Below are 27725 nucleotides of genomic sequence, written 5' to 3'. Positions count from 1 at the left end.
CCCCCAAATAGCAAGTACATGAGGTATAAACTCCCCTAGGTTGACCAGGTTTTGTCCATCTGAGCATGCTCAGTGAGGGACAGTGTTCCATGTCTGTTGAGAGTGGCGCGGCTGTTTTATCCCTCTCGTTTTTGTGAAGATGTCATCAGTCAAGCCACGCCCTTTCTTCCCGCCCAGATTCGTCCTGCCTGTGGAACCAGTTCGCCTGCTCCAAAAACAAGTGCATCGCCAAACAGTGGCTGTGCGACGGCGAGGACGACTGTGGGGACGGGCTGGACGAGAGCGAGGAGATCTGCGGTGAACGTCACAAAAAAAAAAAAAAGAACAAGGCCTCTGATACAGAAGCTATTTGTGCTGTTGTCTTGGCTCACAGAATGGTGCACATTAACATCAAACTAGTGCGTGAATCAGATCATAATAAACCAGTGCTCTGTCACTCAGCCTTCATGAACAGCTGCTCAAATTAAATGAACAAATTAAATTAAGTTATGACAAACATGAATATTTTCAGCATTGAGTCCAAGTCCCTTAGAAAGTTGTTGTTGTGTCTCGGACAACAATCGAGCCGTTGTGAAATATGGTAATGACCAAGCCAACTGAAATCATTCCCAGCATATATTTGTTTCAAACTAGACATGACATCATTTGATCAGGAGCCATATTAATAAAATGTCTCTGTGAAAAACTACGATATATCGAATGATGTGGTGTCGTGGAGAGTGTGCTGCAAGAAAGCCTGTTCAATTTTGTGCGGTAATCAAATAATGTATAATGCATTTATAGTGAAATCCAGTAATAAAACTTAACTGAAGCAAGGCTAAACCATTTTAAATGATTGGACACATCATTTATGCCACGTGAAGCAGATTTAGCCCTTTAGGCCCAGTGATGCAGGTTCAGCCCTTTAGGCCCAGTGATGCAGGTTCATTCCTTTAGGCCCAGTGATGCAGGTTCAGCCCTTTAGGCCCAGTGATGCAGGTTCAGACCTTTAGGCCCAGTGATGCAGTTTCACCTCTTTAGGCCCAGTGATGCAGGTTCAGACCTTTAGGTCCAGTGATGCAGTTTCACCCCTTTATGCCCAGTGAGGCAGGTTCAGCCCTTTAGGCCCAGTGATGCAGTTTCACCCGTTTAGACCCAGTGATGCAGATTGACCCCTTTAGACCCAGTGATGCAGGTTCACCCCTTTAGGCCCAGTGATGCAGCTTCAGACCTTCAGGCCCAGTGATGAAGGTTCAGCCCTTTAGCCTAACCAATGTATTTGACCCCTCAGGCTCAGTGACCTGTGCCGTGGGATTGTTCAGCTGTCCCGGATCGTACGCCTGCGTGCCCAGACGCTGGCTCTGTGACGGGGAGAGGGACTGCCCCGATGGCAGCGATGAGCTCTCTGCAGCCGGCTGTGGTAATGCTCCCCTGCTGATAACCCAGTTAAGCTGCACTCAGCAGTCTGTTCCACACGCTCACGCCCGTCATGGTGTCTTTAATAATGCATGTCATAGAGCATTGTACCTTATGCAAGCCCCGCCCCCCCTCCCGCAGCACCCAACAACACGTGCGATGAGAACTCCTTCCAGTGTCATAACAAGGCCTGCATCCCCTCCCGCTTCCTGTGTGACCATGACGACGACTGTGGGGACGGATCTGACGAGCCCTCGGAATGCGGTAACTCAATTCCACCTGTTATATATGGGCCTCGCTCTGACACACTGTGATAATGCTGACACAGGTGTGACTCTGTGATAATCCTGACACAGGTGTAAGAGTTGTGAATGGGATCTGCAGTCTTCAGCAATGTTATGAAGTGTTTTTAAGTTTGAGTGACGTGAAATAGTCATTATTTTTGCCATGTGATACTGTATAAGTGTGAGTGGTGTGAAATAGTCATTATTATTATTATTATAATTATTATTGCCTGATGATACTGTATAGGGCAGTAATAGGGACCCACTCATGGGCAGTGAAATGGGTTTAGGTGGGCCCTGAGCTGACATATTTAAAAATAATCATTTTCTGTTTAAAACTGAAAACTTTCTATTGAACAGTGGAGTTAGACAGTACATGCACTGAACTCGTTAGAATGTGCTTTAAGTTGTTTTCTGATACTTTAAAAGAATCTGATATTACATATGAGCATATGCTGGGCTACAGTTTAGTTTAATCATTGCTCATTTAGTGAACCATGACCTAAAAAAATGTTGCATGCTATGCAATAAAATTTTACGTACTATTTGTTTTTTGTGTTATTTGATGTGTTTAAATATTTTGTGTGCTGTCTTGGCCACATTTACATCAGAGAAATACATTTAGAATATTTTTAATCTCACTGAGTATTCCTGTGTATCCCAGGAAGTATTCCAGGAAGTATCTCACCGTAGGTTAAATAAATGAAAGCCTGTTTGTGTCCCGAACAGCATACCGCTCCTGTGGGCCGGATGAGTTCCCCTGCTCAGACGGGAGGTGCCTGCTCAGTGCACTCTGGGAATGCGACGGGTACGCCGACTGTCCCGACCACTCCGACGAGCCCCCCCTCAATCCCAAGTGCACGGCTGCAGGCAAGGCCTTTCATACCGTTGGTAACTACGGTGACTGATTCAGATTTAGGCAGGAACAGCTGTTACAGTGTTTCTGTGTCCGCGCTCCTATTGGTGAACACTAAGTGATGTCAACAGTGTGACTGGATTATGGCACAGATAGCTTCTTCTCTCTCTCTCTCTCATATTTATCCCATGTACAAACATGTATACTAATTAAATTGCAGAAATTATGGTTCCAAACGAGTGTGTACATTTCCTGTTTGCAGTCCTAATGAACTGTATACACAGAGAAATTGTCTGCTGGTGTGCAGCAATTTCCAGATGGCCAAGTGATTGACCAGCTGAAACAAATTGCTTCCCCACAAGTTCAGCCATGTGTTCAAGTATTATCAGTGACTTTCATTTGTACGTGACACTTAAACATTTTACCATTAAAAAGTGTTGATTTAGCCATGGTTGTCACCAGAAAATTACATATAAAGATAATATTAGCTCGCTTAGCTAAAGGTGATGTCACTTCCTGTATCAAAGGGTCGCACGCTCGCTGATCCCTTAGGGCCCTGGTGTAGTTTCCTTCTTCTGAGCTCCCACTGTCATTTAAGCCCACCAATAGGAAGAAATCTTGTTGTTAGAGTCACAGCCACTTGTAACATTAGTCAACTGTAACCCATATGAGAAAGAAAATATCTACTAAATATTGAAATACATGCTGCAATTTGCTAGATATAATAGTCTAGATATTGCAGCATATGGCTCAAATATACAAATTATTTCTGCCCACAATTCACGATTAAAAAAAATAAATAAATAAAATAATCTACCGTTATGTCCTCCTGAGACTTGCAGAAAAGAAGTTTAAATATTTACATTTTTTAACATAATACAAGTGTCTTGGATGACAAAAAGCTGCAGTGGAAATATTTTCAAAAATATTGATTTTATTTTTATTTATTTATCTTCATTTCTCATGTAGTGCACGTTTCATCATAGTAGAACATATGGTTCTTGAGAGTCAGACCAGAGACTCATGTCCCCTACAGGGGACAGAGATGAATAGCTGGGTCTCAGGAGAAGATCATAAGGGAGCAGTATATTTCGCTTCATAAGGCACTGCGCCATTTTAAAGAGCAGGCACCGTCATGTTATTTTAAAAAGCAGGCACTGCCATGTTGTATTTTAAAGAGCAGGCACTGCCATGGTGTATTTTAAAGTGCAGGCACTGCCATGTTGTATTTTAAAGAGCAGGCACTGCCATGTTGTATTTTAAAGAGCAGGCACTGCCATGTTGTATTTTAGAGCAGGCACTGCCATGTTGTATTTTAGAGCAGGCACTGCCATGTTGTATTTTAAAGAGCAGGCACTGCCATGTTGTATTTTAAAGAGCAGGCACTGCCATGCCATATTTTAAAGAGCAGGCACTGCCATTTAGAGCAGACTGTTGTACTTTTAAGAGCAGGCACTGCATGCTATTTTAAAGAGCAGGGGTGCCATGCGATTCGAAGTGATGTTTGTATTGTTAAGAAAACTTTTACTGTCGTTTAAAGTTGCTCTTTTTGTGTCAGGAATTGCATGTTTGTTTTAGGCCGCACCACATCAGACTTGAGATATGCTCCTGGAAATTAAAGAGCAGGCACTCCATGGTGTATTTTAACAGAACATAACGGCTCCTGTTGATATTTTGACGCACTGCCATGCTGTATTTTAAAGAGCAGGCACTGCCATGCTGTATTTTAAAGAGCAGGCACTGCCATGTTGTATTTTAGAGCAGGCACTGCCATGCCATATTTTAAAGAGCAGGGGCTGCCATGCCGTATCTCCGAAGTGATGTTTGTTATTGTTTGGCATTGAAAACTTTTACTGTCGTTTAAAGTTGTTTTTTTTGTTGTCTGGAATTATGTTATGTTTTGCCGTACACACATCAGAACTTGAGATATGTTTTTCTTCCTGAACAAATTAACAAGGTTTCCAGCTCAGGGGACTCGTTGCTTGGAGCGCTTATTACACAGGGAACAAATAATTACTCTGGCTCCTGTGATGAGTTTGCCTTTTGCAGCAGATGTACACATTCTGATCCCTGCTGCATAAAAATCCTAAAGAAAATGTCCTGTCTGTTGTCTAAAATGAGATCTGCGTCCTTGTGGGGAAGCTCAAACTCAGGTCTCGAGGGGAGCGAGGCAGCTGTGCTAACCACTGCACTGAAGATTAATTCACCATTAGCAGCATTGCTAACCACTGCACTGAAGATTAATTCACCATTAGCAGCATTGCTAACCACTGCACTGAAGATTAATTCACCATTAGCAGCATTGCTAACCACTGCACTGAAGATTAATTCACCATTAGCAGCATTGCTAACCACTGCACTGAAGATTAATTCACCATTAGCAGCATTGCTAACCACTGCAATGAAGATTAATTCACCATTAGCAGCATTGGTAACCACTGCACTAATGATGAATTCACCATTAGCAGCATTGCTAACCACTGCACTGAAGATTAATTCACCATTAGCAGCATTGCTAACCACTGCACTAACGATGAATTCACCATTAGCAGCATTGCTAACCACTGCACTAACGATGAATTCACCATTAGCAGCATTACTAACCACTGCACTAACGATGAATTCACCATTAGCAGCATTGCTAACCACTGCACTGACGATTAATTCACCATTAGCAGCATTGCTAACCACTGCACTAACGATGAATTCACCATTAGCAGCATTGCTAACCACTGCACTAACGATGAATTCACCATTAGTGGAGCAGTTAGGCAGCCTCAGGAGTGGATCGCTCCAATATGTTCTCATAAAATTTTGTGCTCTCTTGTTACCTGAGATCACTCTTTTGTGAACTTTTATTTACCGCCTTTACTTTGCTGCTCTTTTGACTTAATTCTCTTCAACTTTTACCGTTTTTGTCTGTCGTCGTTCTTTTACTTTTAGAAAGCTCATGCAACGGTTCCTTCTTCATGTGTGCCAACGGGCGGTGCGTCTCCACCGCCAGCGTCTGCGACAAGAACGACGACTGCGGAGACCGCTCCGACGAGCGGAACTGCAACGTGAACGAGTGCTCGAACCGTCGAGTGAGCGGCTGCACGCAGGACTGCCTGGACCTTCCGGTCGGATACAAGGTTTGAAGCAAGGTCTTTCTTTTAGTTCTCCACGGTTTGTTCATCAGCATGCGTGAGTCCGATTTTGTAATCCGCAACCTGGCCAGCTTGCTGAATACTAGCAGCATGACCTATAGTCCAGTGGAGGCTGGCTGAATCAGTACTGAAACTGATGGAATGTTTGAATGCTTGTGATGGTCCAGGCAGTTAGGTCTCAAACACGCATTTTGCTGAAGTTTGAGAAAACCAGTTTATTCATGTAGAGAGAATGTGGCTTTGTTGTTGCCTTTTGCCAATGTATAAAACACATTTACTATACTAAAATAACTTTAAAAAGCGGTGATAAACAAAGAGCTCTCCACATGTCCACTGTTGAATTGCACTGAAAAAAAACCTGTTCCTTACCTGTGGAACTTCTCCAAATGGAGAAACTACTGTAGCTCAGCAAAATATGGAGCACCAAAATCAGTAGTTTCACAGATAAAATTGAAAAGGTAGGGGGAAATTAGAAGACTAACATTTCAATACAGCAGCCATCTTCATCAGAGTCTAGAAACTTAAATCTAACCATTAGATCCAATCTAACCATTCATTTACCATATCTGCACTAAGAAGTTTCTTAAATAAGTGCTCAAGCAGCTTGGACAAACTCTTATGAATTTGTCATTGTTAGAGTGTGTTACAGAAAAATAACAAAAAACTAATAAAATAGATGAATGAAATGATGGCAATTACACCTTTTTGGATCTTCCGTTTATTTAAATTCAGAATGTGAGTGCCTCTAAAATCTTTTTTTTTTCAGTTTAGACTATGAGGACACCAGCAGGGAGGAGAACAGCTCTGTTTACCTTTGGGGAGTTAATTAGGTTTTGAGTGTCTGAAGTAGGTACATTAAATGGATGTATTTTGACCAGTATTATGAAAACATTTGTTAACTTTGACCTGCAATATTCTTATTTATATTACAGTATGGTAAGTAGGTCAGTGCAGTATGTTGACATTTCCTTGTCCTACGTAGTACAAAATTCAACAGTTTTCCACATATTCACAGAATCAAGGGTTGAACTTATTTAATGTAAGGGGTGAACTTAATTAACGGTGAACTTAATTCATTATTCCAGTTTAAAACAAATGAACACATTATTGAGAATATAATCAGAAGAATAACAAATTATTTATAGCATATTTGATATTTTGAGGTTTTGGTCTAATTAAATTTTCACATTTTTTCTTTAGTTTCTCACATGAAAATGATAGACCTCCTTGAGGAGTTAAAACAGGAGGTAAAATAAAAACAAAGGAAATTAAAATGGTGTAATTCTCCCCTGTGTGTGTGTGTGTGTGCGTGCGTGCACATGTGTGCATGTGTGTGTGTGTGCATTTGTGCATATGCACATAGATAAGCCAATTAGTAAAATACAGGTAATGGGGAATCTGACAGACCGAGTAGTCGCCAGATTTTTGCCTGAAGTATAAACGTTGGCAGATTGTAGCTTGACGTATACACCAGCTGGCCAAATAGAAAGTTCAAGCAGAGAAATACATCAATATGCAGATCAAGAGAGGCAAGGTCATGTATCTAGGCCTCCAGGTTGCATCCTGGTGTGAGCTTGAACCAGAAAGGGGCCGGTGCTGGATCGGTCTCTGAACTCAGGGCGGGGGAAAGAGGCAGATGCTCCAGGGAAGAGAGCAGAAATGCAAATGGGTTCGGAACTAGACGATTAGGATGTTAAGTGATGAGTGCTATATATGGAAGATCTGTGAGTGTCATTTGGAGAAGCCCCAGGGCACTGTGCCGTGACAGCACATCTGAAAGGTTTGTAGAAAGCAGCTGTACACAACTATACGAGTTATCTGGGAGGGACAGCCCCTCCACACGACGTAGATTAGCGAAACCAGAGTTCACATACAGTGGCAGGGTGACATCACAGTCAGTTCAGCTCACCAGACTCCTATACGGTCCTGATCCACCCTTCCCACGCATCCTTAACCATAGGATTGACTGAAAAGGTGCATTTGGGCCTGCGCTTAAACACAGAGTACGTCTGGAGCCCAAACATCTTAAGGGGAGATTACTTCACCAGACTGGAGCTTTGCAGGAGAAGCCACTGCCTCCCATTGTAAGTTTAGCCATTCCTGGAGCTTTCAAATGATCAGCACCTTGTGACTGAACTGATTGTGTTGTGTTGGACAAGTAGCTCACTAAGATATTCTGGAGAAAGAAGATTTAAAGCCTTGCAAGTTAGAAGAAACCTTTAATTTAATTCTAAATTTAACAGACAACAAATTAAGTGATGTAAATATTTTTTTGTTCTGGGAAGAATTCTAGCAACTGCATTCTACACCAGTTGGAGACTTTTCAAGGTCAGATTAGTGCATCCAGATAGCGAAGCATTACATTAGCTGAGAGGTTCTAAACGCACAGCATTTTTTCAGTACCTGGCACTTTTTGTGGCACCAGGCAGGTACATCTTCCTTAATTTAGATGTATTTCTAAAGTGGAAAAGGGCCTGGAGCTGAACCAAAGAGAATAAACGCTCCAGCCTGTCAATGCATTTACTCATATTTTTCACTAGCGGCAAATGCCCACTGATTGTGTTTGAAACTTCAAGCCCTTTTTTTTACTGTCGCAACAGTTGCCCATGTTTTTTTCCAATCATTTCCCACTGCTGCGCATGAGAACTATTGGTTAATATAATAAATGCATGTTTTTTTTTTTAAAGAACACGCTGGGCCGGATTTGCTAAGGAAATAGTCATGGAGCAAAACATTCTCTGTATTGCAGCTCTTTTTCGGTCAAAGATATTATTAACCGATTTACCGAGACCGGTTTTATTTATGTATCAAATGCAATGTCCTTATTCACAATCTTGTGGGAGATGCCCATAAAAAGGGTCAGAAACAATATGGGATGCTTAAATGTCCAGATTACAGGGCGCCAAGAAATGTATATGGACCAACCATGCGCAAGTAGTGAGGGAACTGCAAGAACCAGAAAACTTTTTTTTTCTTTTTTACAGATTTACAGATCAGGGAACAGGGACGGCTTTTCAATGTGGTGTCATAACATAAAAATACAACACCCGTGGAGAGGATTCAAGTTTGGAGTGGCATCACATACTAACCACTAGCTGATGACTTCAATAGAAGTCTTGCCTCCTTTTTTCACTTCACTTCATATAATATCTGAAAATAAAAGCAAAGCGATGAGTGGCAACATTATTTTAATAAAACTTATTTTATTATTATTTTAGTGAAACTTATTTTAAATTCCATCTTCTTTCCAGAGTGTTACGCATCAGAGGATGCATTCGTGCATCTCCACCTCATCCTAACCCACAAGGGAAACTGAAATTGACAGCAGAGGGGTGTGGGGTACAGCCTGATACCCTTCTCTAGCATGCTGTGTGTGAGCTATAGGTTATATCAGATCAAAATACCACCTGCTTTCAGGAGTTCTAAAAATTATCACGCAAAGGAGGGGAGTCGCAATTAATCCATGCTTTAGGAAATTAAGACGGAATACTTAATTGGCCTAATTTACATAATCTCCACCTTGTTTTAGCACATTCGCTCCCGGTGTACACACGCATGAACACATTTAACTGTACATCAAAAGGAAAATCACAGAATGACGTAATGCCTGCAAGATGCATCCTAATAGCAATTATGACCCATTGCAACTGTTTAGTAAATAAGATATAGATATTTACACTGCTTTTGCGCCTTTAGTAAATCTGGCCCTCTGCGATTTCTGCCACATTTGGTTATCCTTGTTTTTTTACAACTTTGCCAGGACTGCTTTGTGACTGAGCCAATATTTTCCGCAACAAACACCCAGCTTTAGTTAATGCGTGGCTGCTTAATCTGTACCGTTTGATGATTTCTCGCTCGGGGAGTTAAAGTAATGTGATTTCTCTTGCAGAAGTTGGGTCGGTACATCTTTGAGGCCTATACCTGCGCCTCGGTTTTGCTTGCCCCTTGATTAATGCCTGCTTTATAGAGGCAGGGAAATTTCACTGAAAAATTGACCCTTGTTGAGTAAATTTGGTAAATTCTAGTGAATACATCATCAGCCAAGCTTGTAATATCTCCACCTGTTGTTTGCACAATATTTGTGCGTATGCATTAAGGAAGTGCACCTTGCGATGACTCGCATACAGGAAGTTGACACACATGCTGCTCTTCTAGCCCTGTGCGCCTGTTTGATACGCAATGCACATGTTTCTGGGGAAGAATGCATCATATCTGCATCTGAAATGACTTGCAACAGGCTTTGTACATTTGGCCCTCAGTCTCATCTTAATTAAGTAAAAGGACATTTTAGGTCACCCAGGAATTAATATCTTTAAGATATCTTAAAGACGAAAGGCTACAGTTAGCATAGTTCTGCTAAATGTAAATACCTTGAGGCGGTATGCGTGGTGCTAGTGAAAAGACTTTATTAGTTTATTATATTCTATGAGCTTTGGATTCTCTTGTTTCTAATTTACTTCAGACATTCAATTCAGTGTTGTCCATATTCGCTCAGTAACACTCTGTCAACACGTCCGCATGCGTTCGGTAACCTCCGGCTGGTACACATCAATATGCGTTTAGTAACTTCCTGTCAACATGTCCGCATGCGCTCAGTAACGTCCGGCTGGGGGCTAATGCTAACGGAGTATCAATTTCCCGTCCTTCATTAAATTCCATGTAGTCAATCCCGTGCGCTTTCCTTTTTTTTCCTCCCGTGTGTTCAGTGCCAGTGCTGGCCTGGGTTCCACCTGAAGGAGGATGGGAGAACCTGCGTGGACGTTGATGAATGCTCCTCCACCCTCCCCTGCAGCCAGCAATGCGTCAACATGTACGGATCTTACAGGTGTCTCTGCGCAGATGGCTACCAAGCGCCCGCAAACAACCCAAATAGCTGCAAGTCTCTCTCAGGTATTCGTCAAAGTAACCGTGGTTTTATTCTCCGGCTTCTGTTTCTCTCCCCTCTGTCACATTCCCTGCACGGACTCTTCTGGGACGCAGGCTGTGATTGGCTCCCAAAGTGGGCTCTGAAATAGCTACCCACGATCAGCCGCAGAGGGGGGGTGTTTTTACTGTGGATAGGGTAATTGTCCATATTTGTGTGTCACTGTGGGTTCCAAAGCCCTGAATCACATCTTAAATGAGCAGCCCACGAAATGAAAAGCTAGGCACTGAGGTTTTTAAGAATGTGACAGATATCGAGTGTGATCACTCTCAATAACCTGTGTTTTAAACCTTTTTTTTCTTTTTTGAAATGTCTAAAACATTGTTGCTGGTGTACTTTTCTATGTACCTTAATGTAAATACATTGGTCAGATAATGGAGGGTCATACAGTCACAGAGAAACAGTTTATGTTTGGGTTCTGTTGGCAGGGGTACATAGTCTCCCACCTTGTCTGAACATATTTTCAGAAGCATCCTTAATCTGTGCGCCTGATGTCAGTGTTTTATGAGAACAGGTTAGGGACCTTGGCTGCTGAACAACATTTCTTTCTGCTTTATTTCTAGCTGAGGAACCATTTCTGATTCTCGCTGACCATCATGAGATTCGGAAAATAAGTCTTGATGGGACCAGTTACATGCTCCTGAAGCAGGTAAAATGAAGATTGAAGTAAAATGGATGTCACGCTTTTGTTTACTTAAAAATACCACTGCATGGTCATATTTTCTGAGTTTGTTTAGACAACATACATACTTGACCTCTGTGTGTATCATTTTGGAAAATGCTGTTTAAATTTGAATTTCTACTGACTTTCAGTAAAAGAAAAGATATGAAACCGTTATGAAAGAACACACGAACATCACGATAGTGTTTGAAAATGATTTTGCGTGGCTTGCGCTGTGTCGATTTGTAAAGGTCCGCAAGACAACCTCGTCTCTCCGATAATGATGATGTTTACCTACAGACATCTGCTGTCAAGGCCTAACCTGCGACGCTGTGTTTGGGACAGATTTACCGAGATGGTTGTAATAAGGAAAAGAAGGATTGTACAGCTGTCAGTATGCAGTGTTTACAGAGGTAAAATACCTCCAGGCTTGGAGTCATTACATTGAAGTGTTCCTTCGGTGGAGTAGAGGGACTGGAGTTCGCCTCTTCGTGTTTATTTTACCGTAATTAGGCCTACTTCGTTTGCTGGGGTACAATGTGATCAGCAGTGAACGAACGTCGGGCAGTTTGTAGGAAAAGCTGGATATAGCAGTATGTTCAGTTTACCTTGCGTAAGTATAAAATTATCTTCTGGCCTATCGAAGTGCAATGCAGTGAAGATTGACATGAAATAACCTTAATCTTTAAACGCCCGTTTGCTATATCGATGTCATTTTAGTCCATTTTACCATTACATTACAGGCATTTAACAGACACTCATATCCGGTGCGATTTACACAACTTTTTACATAGCATTTACTTTGCATCAATTTATACTACTGGATATATACTGAAGCAATGCAGGGTGTAAGTACCTTGCTCAAGGGTACAACAGCAGTATCCTACCCAGGAATTGAACCTGAGATCTTTAGGTTACAAGACCAGCTCCTTACCCATTATAAAGATATACTGAATATATTTCATTTGAGTATCTGGCTCCGTCTCATTGGAGACTGCATTGAGCATAAGAAGGCAGACGGCTCAGTGTTAGTAGGGCGTTGTGTCACCTCGTCTGAGAATACCATGCTTACCATTACGAAGGCCTTGAGTTTTCACATTATAAGGAAATACCTGTTTCTAAAATAACTAAAATCAGTCAAGGTCACTGTTGTGCTTTACCAACACTGCAGCAGCTTAAACACAGATGAACTTGTTAACATCTTAAGACAGCCACAACTGCAACAGTGATTTTTGTCTTTTTGCAGCTTGTTATCCAATCACCGCATATGTGTTGATTATTATTATTTCCCCCCTTGTACAAAAACAATTCCACCTATGCTGGTTTCTCACCTTTTCACTCTTGCTTGTCCTGCTTTATATTCTGAATAAAGTCCTTTTTTCTTTCCTCACTGATGGCTTTGGCTGAAACCTGGTGGCTAAGCATGCTCTAACATCAGCCATAAATATAATAAGCACAGTAAAATACCATATAGATCCCACTGAACACTTCAGTGATGAATTACCACCTGCCACTTCCTTTTGAAAACAGGACGCCCTTAAACTCGTTTCATAAGCACAGAGCAATGTACTTGTGCGCACACATTTTAAACGCTTTTAATGAGGCACGATATAGTCTGAGCTTGAAATGGTGGGCAATATTCCAGTAATGAAGAGGCATGCTGCAGTTGAGATCTCTGTCAGTTTGGAGAGAGCAAGCGTTTTTGTGTAGTTAATGGCCATTGACCACAGTCATGCAGAAAGGAGTGTGTGGAGGCTGGTGAGAGGGCTTTCTAAGCACAGAGGCCCGTGTGGGCTGGATAAGCACCCTGTCTGGTTTTGTCTCTGCTCATCAGAACGTTTCTAGTGGTAGAGGGGCTTTATGAGCCCATGGGCTCTGACACTGTTATTGTGCGTGTGTGTGCATGCGTGAGTGTGTGCGTGCGTGCATGTGTGTGTGTGCGTGTGTGTGTGTGTGTGCACGTGTGTGTGTGTGTGTGTGTGTGTGTGTGTGCGTGTGTGTTTGTGTGCATGGGCATCTGCTTGTCCCTTCTCCACTTGGAGCAGAACTACGCAGCACACACACACACACACACACACCATATCCTTGGCACTCTGTCAGAATAATGCCTCTTCATAACGTCCTTTCATGTTATGCAGTCCTGAGCACAAATGAATTCTGTCTGGACTTGAAAGCTTTTTCATTGTGCAGCCCTTTAAAAAATAAAAAAACACATATCTTTTATGACCCTACTGTGTGACCTCATCAGCAACTGCGCTTTAAAAAAAAAATTTATTTTATAGGAAATTAAATCCTAATGTAGGACCTTGCGGTGGAAACGTTTGAGCAATCTGCGATAGTTCTCATCGTATACCCTATTGATTGCAGACGGAAAGAATTCCAGTGAATGAGATCTGTAATCGACGTGATCCACGGGGTTTCAGAAGATGTGACCACATCACATTCAGTACAGCATTGCTCCTGTACTCAGTTAGCTGTGTTAGCATCGGATACCCCCCCTGTGTTAAACACCATTCGTATGGATCTCACCTCCCCTGCTCTAAACTGACAGGAGGCCATTGAATCTGGCCCCTGGGTCTGATTCTCCATTGTTCCAACTGAGACGTTCTCCTCGCTGATCGTCCGCTGACACGCAGGTGGGCAAGAGCTTTGTGTTTCTTTCAAGACCAAGTGGCCCCGGAGGACCACTTAGCATCTGTCACTAGCGCTCGGCTAATGAACACGGCTGGCCGGGCTCGTTCCCGCCAGATCCATGCGCTTCGTACGGCCCTGTGTGCCCTCTCATTTGTGAATGGCAACCCTGCATTTACAGTAGAGTGTCCAAAAGGAAAAATCGAGCATTCGCATAAAAATATCGCCTTGACGGCCACCTTTTATTTTTATTTTCTGTGTGTCGAGTTCATACGTATCTGCAGGCATCGATAGATCGCAGAAAGCACCTGTTCCAGTACCATTAGTTCTCCGACACGTATTTTTAATCCAAGGACTCGCAGTCGTTTGATTTATAACAATCGTGACTCGCTCTGAAGACGTGAACATCTGCTGTTCTGCTGAACCGAAGGTTCCGTCGCATGCGCTGAGAAATGACAGGCTCTCACCCGAGTTTCTCTGGAAAGGGGACGGCATTGTTTCCCGCACGCTCTAATTTGATCTTCTTTAGCGTACACAGCAGACCTGGGTCAAATACGTATTTGTTTTGGATTCAAATACTTTTCTACGCTTTACTTGTCTGGTGTATTGGAACTAATGAAATACTCTCAAAAAGTGCAAACCCCGCCTTCTGGTCATATTGGCAGGCTCAATTACACCAGGCAAGATCAGTAGAGCACAGAAAAGGATTTGAATCCAAAGCAAATAGAATTTGACCCAGGTCTGGCACACAGCGTGGTTTGTCGGCGTCAGTCGATGATGAAGACGCTGGTAGGCGTACGTCACTGTGTGGCGGGTAGTTTGTGCTGGGTGTTGTCAGTCGATGATGAAGACGCTGGTAGGTGACGTACCCGCGCCGGGGATGGAGGTGTGTGTGTTTGGGTAGTTTGTCACCGTCAGTCGGTGATGAAGACGCTGGTTGGCGATGTACCTGTGGCGGGGATGGAGGTGTGTGCGCTCGGCTGTGTAACTCTGCTCTGTCCCCCTCCACAGGGTCTTAGCAGCGTAGTGGCCTTAGACTTTGACTACAGGAAGGAGTTCCTGTACTGGATCGACTCGAGCAGACCCAGCGGACGCAGGATTAACAGAATGCGGCTCAACGGGAGCGACCTCAAGGTACGGCGTACCCTGGGGGGGGGGGGGGGTGGATGGTGGCAAATTGGAGTCGGACAGCCAACACAGCTGCAGGCACTTAGCACACCAAGGCTTCCTCTCCTCCTGTCTCACACACACACACGCACACACACACACACCTGCTTACTGTGTGAAGTGTGTGCTGTTCAGATCTCTTACCAAACCTCTCATTGTAATTTTGTGGCGTGTGTTCAGTATTAATGCTGCACAGTGGGTTGTTGGGTGGGTGTACTGTATGTCAGTCTGTTCTTTCGCTTGGAGGAAATGCACATTTAACAGGACAAGAGCAACTGCGGTTCTTTCGTCATAAAGTTTAGAGCCTCTTTTCTGGGAATGTCTGATTGCTTCTCAGCTCCTCAGTTCCACTGAGACACCTGCACACACACGCACATGTACACACGCACAACCACACACCTACAAACGCACATAAACGCACACACACAAATGCGTACGCACCTGCAAACACACACAAACCCACATACTGTAAATTCATACACACACTCACGTGCATGTGTACATATATTCACACACATCTTCCCTTTGGCTGATTAGCTGTAATGCAGTGCCACAACTTTAATGAATCCTGCAATGGGCCAATGCCTGCACTGGGTGGCATTAGTCAAGCAAACCAGGAGTCTGGCTGCTGAATTTAACCCCATTATTTTCCTTAAATTTACATGTATTATTAACTCAGTTAAGAACAAACATATTATAGGGAAATTAAGTTTCAAACTTCATATGATGATATATTTTTGACGTTTAGATTGCGAAGAGAGGTATCATAAAGAGTTTTCTTAGTTTACGATTTAAAAGAGAGACACCATTAAGGGTTTTATTAGAGTTAGTGATTTAAAGAGAGACACCACTGAGAGATTTATTAGAGTCTGTGATTTAAGGAGGGATACCATTATAGTATACTCCACCTTTACAGCATCTCAGCCACTGCCATTACCCTGCCAAACCTCAGGACTGACCCTCTGGCATCAACAGTAAACACACCCAGTCAGCCGGGTTTGAGGCTGAAGGCAAGCTTACAGCCATTTCTAAGAGAGGCATGCTCTTCATCACAGGGATAGTGCTTCACCTCGGGGTGAAACTCTTCCTCTGGGCCGGGAGCCGTCCTAATAGCTCCACGGAGGAGAACGTGCTTCCCAAACGCTGTGCTGAGGTTCTTTGCATAATTTAGATTCATGTGTATTCGTGTGTTAACATTTTGTATTGAAATTAGATTCATAAGGATAATTTGGATGTATTCAGATGTTAACATTTTGTATCGAAATGAGATTCATAAGGATAATTTTAATGCATTCAGATGTTGACAATTGTGTATTGAAATTAGATTCATAAGGATAATTTTGATGTATTTAGATGTTGATAACTGTGTATTAAAGTAAGATTCATAGGGATATCGCTCTAATGTAAGTGAATTAAAACCCTTTAGAAGCGCTCCTGTTTTTTGTTTTTAGAGGATTGCAATAATGATTACTGGCTTGTTCGCAGATGGAGTCGTTTGGTGAGAGAAATGTTGTCAGTTTTTCTAAAGTGCGCGTATAAGAATTTTTGTTTTTAATTAGAACTTCTGGGGCAAGCATGTTTTCAGTGAATTTCATAGGCTATATGTTTCCTGTTAAATGTTAATAGAGATGGGCTCAAAGCATGCCTGTGTCCTTTGTCTTTTAAAAGCAGACAGTGGGAAGCATCTTTTTAAATTTGATTGAAATTGTGTATAGAAAGGTCACCTTCATCTGCCAGCTGGAATACTCATTGTTTAAGGCAAATCAACTGCCCCATTTTAAAAAGCTGCGTACATAGTTATATGTAATGATGAAATCCTCCTTGATTTTTAAAATGCGAGAATGTCACACTTTATATCCCCATTCAACTGCTACCACAGCTAGGGAAATACAGCCTGTCCGGTTCACCAGTTTGTTTGTGTTGAACAGTCCAGGCCGTCAACCAAGGATGCTCAGCGCTGATTGGAATTAGAGAATAGACTGCCCCATTAAAGGGAGTCTGAACCAGGGCACTGCGCGTCCCGTGGTACTGATACCCAAAAGGGAAGAATGTACATGGCGGGCACCAAGGCAAAGGAACAGCTCACACAGACACCAGAAGTCCTGTGAGAGAGAGATCTGGGATTTGTAGTTCCTGTTATGTGAGTCTATATTTAGGGCTCTATGACACCTCACCTGGAGAAAGGAGTGAATTGTGTAGTTTAGTTTCACATACAGAGTATTGTGGCAGTGTGTCGAGAGGCACAGAAAATACACCCTGTTGTACATATCATCTGGAGATCACCCCCTGTCAATCACTGAGCCCCACTTCCTAGAAGCGGAGCTGGTGATGGGAGCGGTTGGCACGGAAACGGCTCAGCCACTAACATTTTAACTTGTTTATGTAGTTATCTGCTGATGTTACAACTGATGTCAAATAACTCTACCTTGCATAAGCTTCATGTAGGCCAGGGGTGTGGAATCACATTTACTGGTTACTGGTGTTTCCTCCATTTAAACTTGATTGCACAGTTTGGTTCATTATTAAGAGTGTCTAACATTGAGTACCTCCTGCACGTGGTCACCTCTGTTCATTAAGCCTCATAATGAATACGCTTATCTAGTCAGGGGTTTGATTGGAGGAAAAATCAGAAAAACTCCAGGACCAGGGTTGCGTACCCATGACAACTGCCATTTTACTGGGTTTCCAACTAGTTTTTTGAATTCCCCATTCCTGCCTCATAATCAGTGTACAGCTGTTTATAAATTAGGTAGAATAATTGCTGAATAAATATCCATTTGGAGGCTACATTTGTCTTTGAAGAAAATATATAAAATTCCAAAGTCAGGCTGTGATGAATAGCTGATCTCCTAATGCTGTACGCTGGTGCTGGTCTCCTGATACTGATCCCTGGGTGCTCATCCCCTGGTATTGATCCTCTGGCACTGATCCCCTGGTGCTGATCCCTAGTTCTGATCCTTGGTGCTGACCTCCTAGTGCTGATTCCCTGGTACTGATCTCTGATACTGATTCCCTGGTACTGATCTCTGATGCTGATCCCCTGGTACTGATCCTCTGGTACTGATCCCCTGGTACTGATCTCTGATGCTGATCCCCTGGTACTGATCTCTGATACTGATCACCTGGTACTGATCTCTGATGCTGATCCCCTGGTACTGATCTCTGATACTGATCCCCTGGTAATGATCTCTGATGCTGATCCCCTGGTACTGATCTCTGATACTGATCACCTGGTACTGATCCCCTGGTACTGATCCCTGGTGCTGATCCCTTCCTGGGGGTGTTCATCCGGGTGTCCCCCTTCTTTCACCCTCAGGTGGTGCATCGCACGGCGGTGCCTAGCTCGCTGGCGGTGGACTGGATCGGAAAGAACCTTTACTGGTGCGACATGGAGAGGAAAACCCTGGAGGTGTCCAAGGTCAACGGCCTGTACCCCACCGTCCTCGTAGGATCAGGGCTGAGGAACCCCACAAATATAGCGCTGGACACACAAACTGCGTACGTTACTCCGCCTCACTTTTTGTGTTTTAAAACCCTCCTCAGTGTTTGTGTGCATTAAAACCTTCCTCAGTGGTTTTGTATGTATTTTAAAACATGCTTGTCTACTATTCTTCTCTCTGTCTAGTTTTAAAGATATCTATAGCGCAGAAAACAATACAAGCACTGCCAATCATTGTAGCTTCCAAGAACAGAATGCAGGCTGTGTTCTATTGGACAGAAAAAAGTCACTGAAAAAGGTCATGAATATTCAAACCCATTATCAAACGCAGAGAGTGGAAATACAGCAGGGTCTTTATTAACAGACGAGCTTCAGTATCTCGTCCTCCAGCTGCCATTGGCAACGTTCACGGCAGACACAACGCAGACCTTACACAAGCGTTTATCTCTCTGCGGAAAGTCTCCGCTCGCTCAACGCTTCAGGTGCACGGGAGGACCACGCGGCGTGGAGCTACACGTGGCACATGAGCCGGCGCCCGACCCAGCGCCTGACCCAGCCGCGCCACGCGGGGTTCACATCCGCTAAATTAGCTGCCCCGTCCGTTCAGCCCTTGGCATCACAATGGTCGGGACCCTGAGTTCAGATACCACTCCTGAGGTCTTTGAGAATTTTCAGTGAAACACGTTACCACCTAAAATGCAATCATAGGAAATAAAATTACGAATAGTGTTAAATATGTATAGCTCTTATAAAGTTGTCTGGTGTCTGCAGATGTTATTTCTGTATTTGCAAATAATTGTTTGGCCCAGGTCTGCTTTGGTCAGACATCAATCTACAGAAGAAGTCGGCGTGTCAGGGATCATGAAATTCTCCTAGCAACAACGGAGGAAGGGTGACTGGCCCACTCATTTCATTGGGGGTTTAAACAAAAAATAAATTAATTTGTAGTTATTCATTTGGTTTTGTCAGAATGTTATATAAATACATAGCAGTCTTTTGGAAGGGTCACTGCAAGGTCACAGGGAAATTGATTGGACGTTCAGAATGCCCGTACAGACTGTACGTGGACAAGTGGATCGGTAGCGCAAAGAAATTGCCTCACATTCAGTATCCTGACATTTATGATTACCTCCAATTCCCATGTAAGTTATGGGCCATAAATTTTAAATATACAGTAGATATTGCAGATATTGCAGTATTATTAATAATTGATCATTCTGTCAGGTTAATTGCATAACTTATTGGGTTTGCAATACATAAGTAATTTGCACAGTACTTTAAATACTTTACTTTTAATGTCTTTTTGAAGCGTACAGGCATATTTCATTGCAGCTACTGCACAGTATTGGCTTTCAGGCAAGCAGCCTACAGTTACAACTAGTCCAGACAAAACTGGAAACTTAGGCAGCTAGCCACAGAAAGGGAGCTAGACAAAATAAATGGACCATCTACTTGAATACTTAATTTAGCTTGGATTATAAAATTGCATAGATGGTAACACTACACCAGATGCAACACTGTCGCAAGCAAGCATTGTGTTCAGTTGGCTACTGCTTCTACTTAAAGGAAATTCACTTGCAGAAACAGGTGCCTGCACTCAATAATGACCTTCATGCTGTTATGCAGTGAATTATTGTTGTAGGTTTTTTCTCTACTCTGGCTCTGTTGCCTCACTTGGTCTTGTATAAAAAGGTGCCTTTCTGGTGACTGACAGGACAGCAGCGCTTCACCATGTCTGCAGTATTTCCTTATATAAGTCGATGAACAGTTTTCCCCTTCATTGCTAAGGGGCTCAGAGCTAAGTTAGCCGGATGCCCATCCATGCAGAGGGCTTGAGACCAGGCTGCTGGGCCCAGTTTTAAAGGTTTTCTAACTAATGATAATCCACACACACATGCATGCACAGGCACACACGAATGCACGCAGACACAAACACATGCACATACACACATACACACATACAAATGCATGCAGGCACACACGAATGCATGCACACGCATACACACAAACGCACGCACACACGAACGCATGCACACACACACAGAAACATACACACAACCATACACGCACACTGTACTGTACTGTAATGGTCTTTTGAAGTTGAATATTGGATATGCTTATCATCCTGGTCTTCTGTCATTCAAATCTGTGGGCTGACTGTAGGAACACAGAGAGATGAGGCCAATGTCATCCTTATACTGTACATACCGTCAGATGCCTTCTCAATGTTCGGAGAGAAACAGCTCTACAGTGCTGTTTCTCTCTAGGAGCCATAAATGAATTAGCATTTTAGCATTCTGTATTCAGAACCCTTTCCAAACTGAGCTAAAAGTGCGGAATAGTTCACAAATTCAGTTTGTACATAATGTACTCGTTCTACATGGTGAAACAAAAATGTATTAAAATACCCTTTAATAAAAACTGGGAATCTGCACTTTAACCACATGCAAATAGTTTGATTACTATTTTAAAGTGGTGGAGTACAGAGCCAAATCAAGAATAAAATATGGCTGTGTGTCAAACATTTTGGAGCTCATTCTATGTGTATATGCACAATGCTGAAAATGTATTTTCTTGTTGGTGTTTTGACAACCCCCCTAAATCACTATTTTACAGAAGCCATTTTGTAAACATCGCGTCCCTGTGCTGTTTCAGGTATGTGTTTTGGATAGACTGCTGTGAACACCCCCACATCGGCAGGACCGGCATGGACGGGAGCGACAGGGTTGTGTTGATCGACACCGAAATCCACAGCCCTGTTGCTTTAACCATCGATTACGTCAACAAGCGGGTGTACTGGGCCGACCAGAACCAAATCTCCTTTGCCAACATGGACGGCACGGGAAGGCACCAGGGTAAGTGATGCGTCGTTTGAATTATACATGACCCGGGGCCCTGGCCCGCACCTTCTTATATATGTATCAGCTTACAAAGTCAATAATGACATCACGTATCCACTTGTGTAATTAGATGAGTCAGCTGCTCATGCATGACTGGTCCGCTATTAAAATTGTTTTTTGTTTTTTTTAACCTCACTTATTACTAAGTGGACCCAGCTGTGGGAAGAGGTATGACAACCAAAAATGATAGATGGTCGCATCCCCCAAAGCACTGACTGATTCATTGCTGAGACACGAAGCTGTAGAGCTGGGGGGAACAACCCTGGTCCTGGGGAACCACAGGGCCTGCTTGTTTTTGTTTTCACCTTAAATACAGCAACCGCTTAGACCAAAGAAAGCAGGTGGGGTGAGTTAACTGTGTAATCAGCTGCTTTAATTGATCGATTAAGTGCTGAGTGAAAACAAAAACCAGCAGACCCTGCGGCTCTCCAGGACCTGGCTTGGCAACCCCTGTTGTAGAGGGAAAGATTTTAAAAAACATTTAGCAGAAAACAAATTTGTTTCGCCTCACTTTCTCCCTGGTGCCCCACCTTCCATGTGCTCTTCTTCTCCTTTCATTCCCAGCTAAGATAAGCGGGATATTAGTGAAGCCAGGTGGGGAGGCTCTCATAAAAATATGACCAGATGCTTAAATCTCTGATGCGCTTTTGAAGAAATTGTCTGGTGTTCACATTAGGCTTGGCAAATCCAGAGACCCTTCCCACAGCATCATGCTGAAGCTTGAACTCAGAGTGTGAAACTTTGTTAAGGAATAGGGCCCCGTATGGGTGAACCTGAAAAACAGTGGAACTACGAATGAGTGGTCTATGTCGTGTGTTTGTTACCAATATAAATCTATGAATTAATGTAGCTAAATTTTAAACTTATTCATCCCTCTAATTTGGACAGAGTTCTCTCTCTGGAGATTCACAAACATCTATGTATGTATTTTAAGATAAAGTTTTTGTTCTCTAAATGGATACATGAATGGGACTTTGCTTTGACTTGGCTCCAGTGACATCTTGTAATGTAACATCAATAGTTTAATTGTTTATAGCAGTGATAGTTTGAATGAAAACTGGACTCGGCTAATGTGGAATGTAGGCAGTAAGATAGGAATGCATTCACTTTCACATTTCTAAATCTTCTGCTTTAGCGTCCCACAGAGGCCCTGGTTTCGGGCGTAAATGTTTTAGCATACAACATCCTTATATAAAGAAAAGGTGTTCATACACCAATAGTGTCTCCAAATGAGTGTGAATATGACACAGTAACAAAGCACTGAGCCGACTGCTTTTATTTTTTCAGTCACTCAAGTCGTATTTGATGAAGAGCTCTTTGAAAACGCGAATGCCACAGCATCCTTCGCAGGGCGATGGCACAGAAAGAGAGGAACAGAAGGTAGACAGCTTGAAAGGGAGGGCAGTACTGTTATGACAGCAGAAAGGAAATCGCGGAGAGCGATAGCACTTGAAGCAACAAGGAGTGATCAAACAGCATTTTGTGTAAGACAGTGACATATCTTAATGGAGCACCCATCGGTTGCAGTGGTGTAGAGATATGCTCTTATGAAAATAAAAACAGGCATAAAGAAGACTTGTTAGTGAAGAAAAAATGTGGACATTTCCCCAAATGGAAAACTCAAGAGTCCACTATGCCTGTTTGGTAGATCATGGAAGTTTTGGAAAGAAGGGGGAGGAAGTTCATAGGGAAGGTCTTGCTTTTCCTGCAGAGATATGGAGTAAATCAAGGGTGGAGGGGTGATGGGGGCCATAAACGGAATTTAACAACCATTTTCACGGTACATTCGGCATGGCACCAACTAACCCCCCCTCCCCCGTACCCCCCGCATCCCATGCCCCAGGGCCTTACTACCCCGGAGCCCCCAGGCGTCAATGCCCCCGTGCCTGCAGCGGCCGGCCTCAGTAATGATAACGCGCGGTGCGTTTTGATTGGTTGGCGCTCCAGCGGTGTACATGAATGCACATGACCTGCCTGTAAAAAGCAGAGGGAGGGGTGAGCTCACTGGTGTCTCGGATTGAGCTGTGCCTGTATCATTTCCCCGCTAACGACCGACTCTCTGCTATGATTGCGGTGCATTAGAGGTGCACAGGTCACTCGGTCTGAAATATATGAATAGTGTTCAAATTATGCCCAGTATGTATGAAGCATTATGTTGATGGCAGTGCTCGGACCTGGCTGGCTGTGGTAGAAGGAACACGCTGTAGCTCTGAGATTTGGATCGATTTTATGAAGCAATGTAATATTTTTGGATAGGCAGTCGGCATTTTGGGTAGACATTTGGATGGGCTGCGATTGCTTGTCTCTACTGTCCGCACAATTCTTTTGTATTGTGAATTTTTTGCTTAAATTATTATTTATTAGCAATGTTTTTTTCCCAAGAATGCTGCTCTTTAAATTAAACCTCAAAAAGACACTAAGGGCTAAACCATGCCTACATACGCGCACGCCCACATGCATTTTAAAATAAAAACTTGTTTGCATACTTTTACTTGTGCGCAACTTACAGTAACTTCAACATAGAAGCAACATGAACAGAACAATAGAAAGGTGCTTGCCATTGGTTTGTGTGTTGTGGGAAGAAAAATAATTCTGTGTCACATCCGCCGAAGGATTAAGATGTGGCTGGTCATAATGGATGGTGGTGTAACTGCAAACTTAGAATGCAGTGTGAGGCCCACCTGAATTCCTTATACAAATGTACGGATATTGTAAAAGCCTGCGCTTACGCCTTTGCTGACAGATTTACCTCTGATGGAACAGACCTGGTTGTGTGCGAGGTTAGAGCGTACAGCGGCAACAGGGCTCCTCCAAAGGACAGCCTACAGCCTTACTCAGGGAGGAAGGGAGGCAGTCAGCAGGGCCTTATTGCGTGAGAGTTATTCCTGCAGGCACACTACAGAATGTGAAGCGTGCTCCTCTGATGCGCTGACACCTGCTGGACTGCGCCGTGAAGTGCAGCCGTGGCTGAGGACACGCCTCCCGCGCACCTGGCTGCTCTCTCCCCAGTTAGCAACGGCATTCTAACGAATGGACGTTTAAAAAAATAATTATCAGCCAATCTGTAGTCAAAAACTATACCACCATTCAAAATGTTAAAAATGAGCAAAGAAAAAATGCACCCTGGGTATTTATTTCATTAACGCTGCCTTGAAGCTTTGTCATAATTATTAATTTGGCTCAAAAAGTGGCATTGCATTGTTAATTCGAATGATGCTAATTGACTCTTTCACTGGCTTTGGAAATTAAAGGATATCTCACATTCTGGAGTTCATTATTTCAGTTTTAGCCAAGGGGTATCTTAGTGCACTGCCTGCCTTGTAGCATGCCTAAAGTTAGCTGAGCCACACATTGAAAATGGAAGAGAATGGCTTCTTTATGGAAGAGAAGTTTCAGCAGATAGAGGATGAAGGTATTGACATGTTGACATCGCATATGGGAACAACTAGGTGCATTTTCAGTTGATGCCAGTCGTCTAAATGCACTTCGCGATAATGGCATATGAGGACAACCATTTGGGTTTGTTTTCCCCTGCAAACTGGAATTGCGCGAGCACAAGCACTATTTTCAGTCCTGTCGATTTGTTGCTGCTTTTAGGTCTTCTCTCTCAGGAAATAATTTGAGCCCGTCCACATGTAGTGTTATTGATATTGGAAGCATCCCTTCTTTCACTGAACGCAGTGGTTTCAGGCTGCATGTCGACACAGTTCCAAATAAGATTTAAATAATTATTTAGTTTTTAACCATTGTTCGAACATTTTCCCAACAATAGGTAGAACGCTTATTTGAAATAATCCAAACCCTTTGGAGTGAATTAAACTGGTATTCAAATATAAAGTGCTGCTGTAGCTTTTCTTTTTATGAAACATTTTTTTTTTACAACATATAACTTAAACTTTTTTTAAATCTTCAAAAATCAGTTAATCATGAACACTCATTCTTTTTCTCCAACCTTCAGTGTTTCCTTATTGTTATCGGAAATGAGGACACTGCAGGTGTGGAAGGCTGTCGCTGGAGAGAAGACGTGTGCCTGGCTGCATCGGGCCTCTGTAGAGCTGAATATCATCCTGCCATTCTGGCGAGGCCTGTGATTAATTAATGAATGAATGAATCATTGCGTTTATATAGCACTTTTCCGAACCCTCAAAGGGCTTTACAGTGATGAAGGGGAACTCACCTCACCCACCACCAATGTGTAGCACCCACCTGGGTGATGCACGGCAGCCATTTTGCGCCAGAATGCTCACCACACATTTTTTTTTAGCCAATTAAATCAATTTAAAATAATTTTATCCAATGATTGATCTCCCCGCTTTGCCCCGCAGTGCCTACCCACAGCACGCACGGCGTGATGGGCCTCACGCTCTTCGAAGACTACGTCTACTGGATGGACGGGCGGTCCAAGTCCGTGGTCCGCGCGCACAAAACCTCCGGGCTGGACGCGGCGGAGCTGCTCAAGTCTTGGCAGGCCATAACGGACATGAAGGTTCACCACCCCTACCGCCAGCCCGACGGTAACTATCCCCACCCCTACCGCCAGCCCGACGGTAACTATCACTGGTCCCGTCCGCTTCCCTCGCAAAAGACAGGGGCGGGGCGTTCTAGTGAGGGGCGGGTCGGCGCGTTCTGGAGTTCTGGTCCTTCGGCTCGGTCCAGTGTGCAGCGCAACTTATGCAGAATGGATGTTTGTTAATTTGGTCCATCGCAAAACGTCATTGCAAAAATGTAACAAATATCCAAAAGAATGTGGGCCTGCTTGTCTCTGCTCAGTTTGCTTGTCTCACATGGGATACGGTTGAAGGTTTCTCAGCCACTCTGAGAGAAGGTCAACTGAGCAGAACACCACGTAGTTTGTTTTGCTTGTTGTCAACTGTGAGTGCCATCCGTGCCACATTAATGGCTGATTCGCTAAAGCATCGAGGCAGCTCAAGTAGCCGCACAGCTACGGCCAGCTAGCGACCACAGTTTACAGGTTCAATAAAAGGTCACATTGTTAGTTGCAAAACATAATACTTCAGCCCTCAGGTCAGGGTTCCGCCACGTTTCATCTGTGTTTGTTTACATTTGAGGCTGTATCCCGTCTCAGATGTCTGAGCACAAATAGTTCTTTACTCAAAATGGCCGCTCATGTCCTTTTTTTCTTGAATGCACAAATACTGTGAAAGGCCGGCTGTGTTCACACCTTGCAGGTGCTGATTCGTTGTCATTAATTGGAAAATTTCCTGTCATTTTACAAGGGATTATCTTTTGCTTGGCCCACAAATAATGATGCTGCAATAATACTGACAAACAAGGATCCATTTAGCCACAGATTGGATGAACAGCAAATGGACCTCTTCGGTATTTATTCTGACATCTTACCGTCTCGTACAATTCCACCATTTTGTAAAAATTATTTTTTATTAAAGTATCATGTTATTGGAGTTATATTAATATGTATGTCCTATTTACAATAACCTACTCTATTATAGTGGAAAACAAATTACAGAGGGTGGATTTTAGTATGTCTGTTCTTTTAACCCAAAGAAGGATACTGTTTATTGGAAGGTCCACTTTCAAGCACAACTAGCTATAAATAGCCTATGGCTTATTACTGCCTGGTTTTAGGTCATCTTAAAAATTCCATGCTTACTGCGAGGATAATTAGCAATTATCTTCATTAATCAGACACACCCTGTATTGAACAACATTTTCATAAAATGTATGATTTATGATGTAAATTTATGTAGATTACACAGTTGACCCAGCACAGCACACCGTGGCCCTATTTTCTTGGTAGCACCGTTGTGTGTGCTTTCCACCGCCGTGTGTGAATCATACTTTGTTTATTTCTCTGGTGCATTCGAGGACTTGATGTATGCAAAGCTGTCACAGTTCCTTTATTGATTCAAGATCCAAGAGTGAATTAGCATATTCTTTGCAATTGAGGTTTTGCGCAGATAGAGTGTCTGATTGATTGGTTCCAGGTCATCTTTTATCTTACCTATCATCTCCCAAATTGTAGTATTGTGTGACTTCAGAAGCCATGTGTTATGATAATTTTTTTTTTTTCCCACAGACATCTTTTAGAGGGATGCCTATTCCAATGCATGTTGTTAATCGTGCTGGCAGAGATGCAGCTGCCATGTCATTGCTATCTAAACACCTGCTCTACCTAGGCGCTTAAAAACACACATGGGTAGTTACAAACACACACAGGCAGTTAGACGCACACACAGGAAGTTAGAAACACACAGCCGCTTAAAACACACAGGAGATTAGCAATACGCACGGGCAGGTAAAAATGCACACGGGTACCCGTAGGTACAGCCAGCTGCTGCAC

At 43.1% G+C, this 27725-nt stretch overlaps 1 protein-coding gene across 1 annotated transcript in view; it reads left to right on the top strand.

Annotated features, from left to right (window-relative positions):
• LOC135241237 (low-density lipoprotein receptor-related protein 1B-like) overlaps positions 1-27725 on the top strand; it is a 457371-nt gene that overhangs the window by 349189 nt on the left and 80457 nt on the right. Inside the window, exons 52-62 of the mRNA XM_064311460.1 lie at positions 178-297; positions 1271-1399; positions 1537-1659; positions 2409-2543; positions 5473-5666; positions 10388-10571; positions 11169-11254; positions 14909-15031; positions 18381-18562; positions 21159-21358; positions 25729-25917. Coding sequence (XP_064167530.1) covers positions 178-297; positions 1271-1399; positions 1537-1659; positions 2409-2543; positions 5473-5666; positions 10388-10571; positions 11169-11254; positions 14909-15031; positions 18381-18562; positions 21159-21358; positions 25729-25917 — 1665 coding nt within the window. The remainder of the gene's footprint in view (positions 1-177; positions 298-1270; positions 1400-1536; positions 1660-2408; positions 2544-5472; positions 5667-10387; positions 10572-11168; positions 11255-14908; positions 15032-18380; positions 18563-21158; positions 21359-25728; positions 25918-27725) is intronic.

The sequence above is a fragment of the Anguilla rostrata genome, chromosome 15 (assembly GCF_018555375.3).
Source record: "Anguilla rostrata isolate EN2019 chromosome 15, ASM1855537v3, whole genome shotgun sequence".
NCBI lineage: Eukaryota > Metazoa > Chordata > Actinopteri > Anguilliformes > Anguillidae > Anguilla > Anguilla rostrata.
This window is presented reverse-complemented; position numbering and strand designations above follow the sequence as displayed.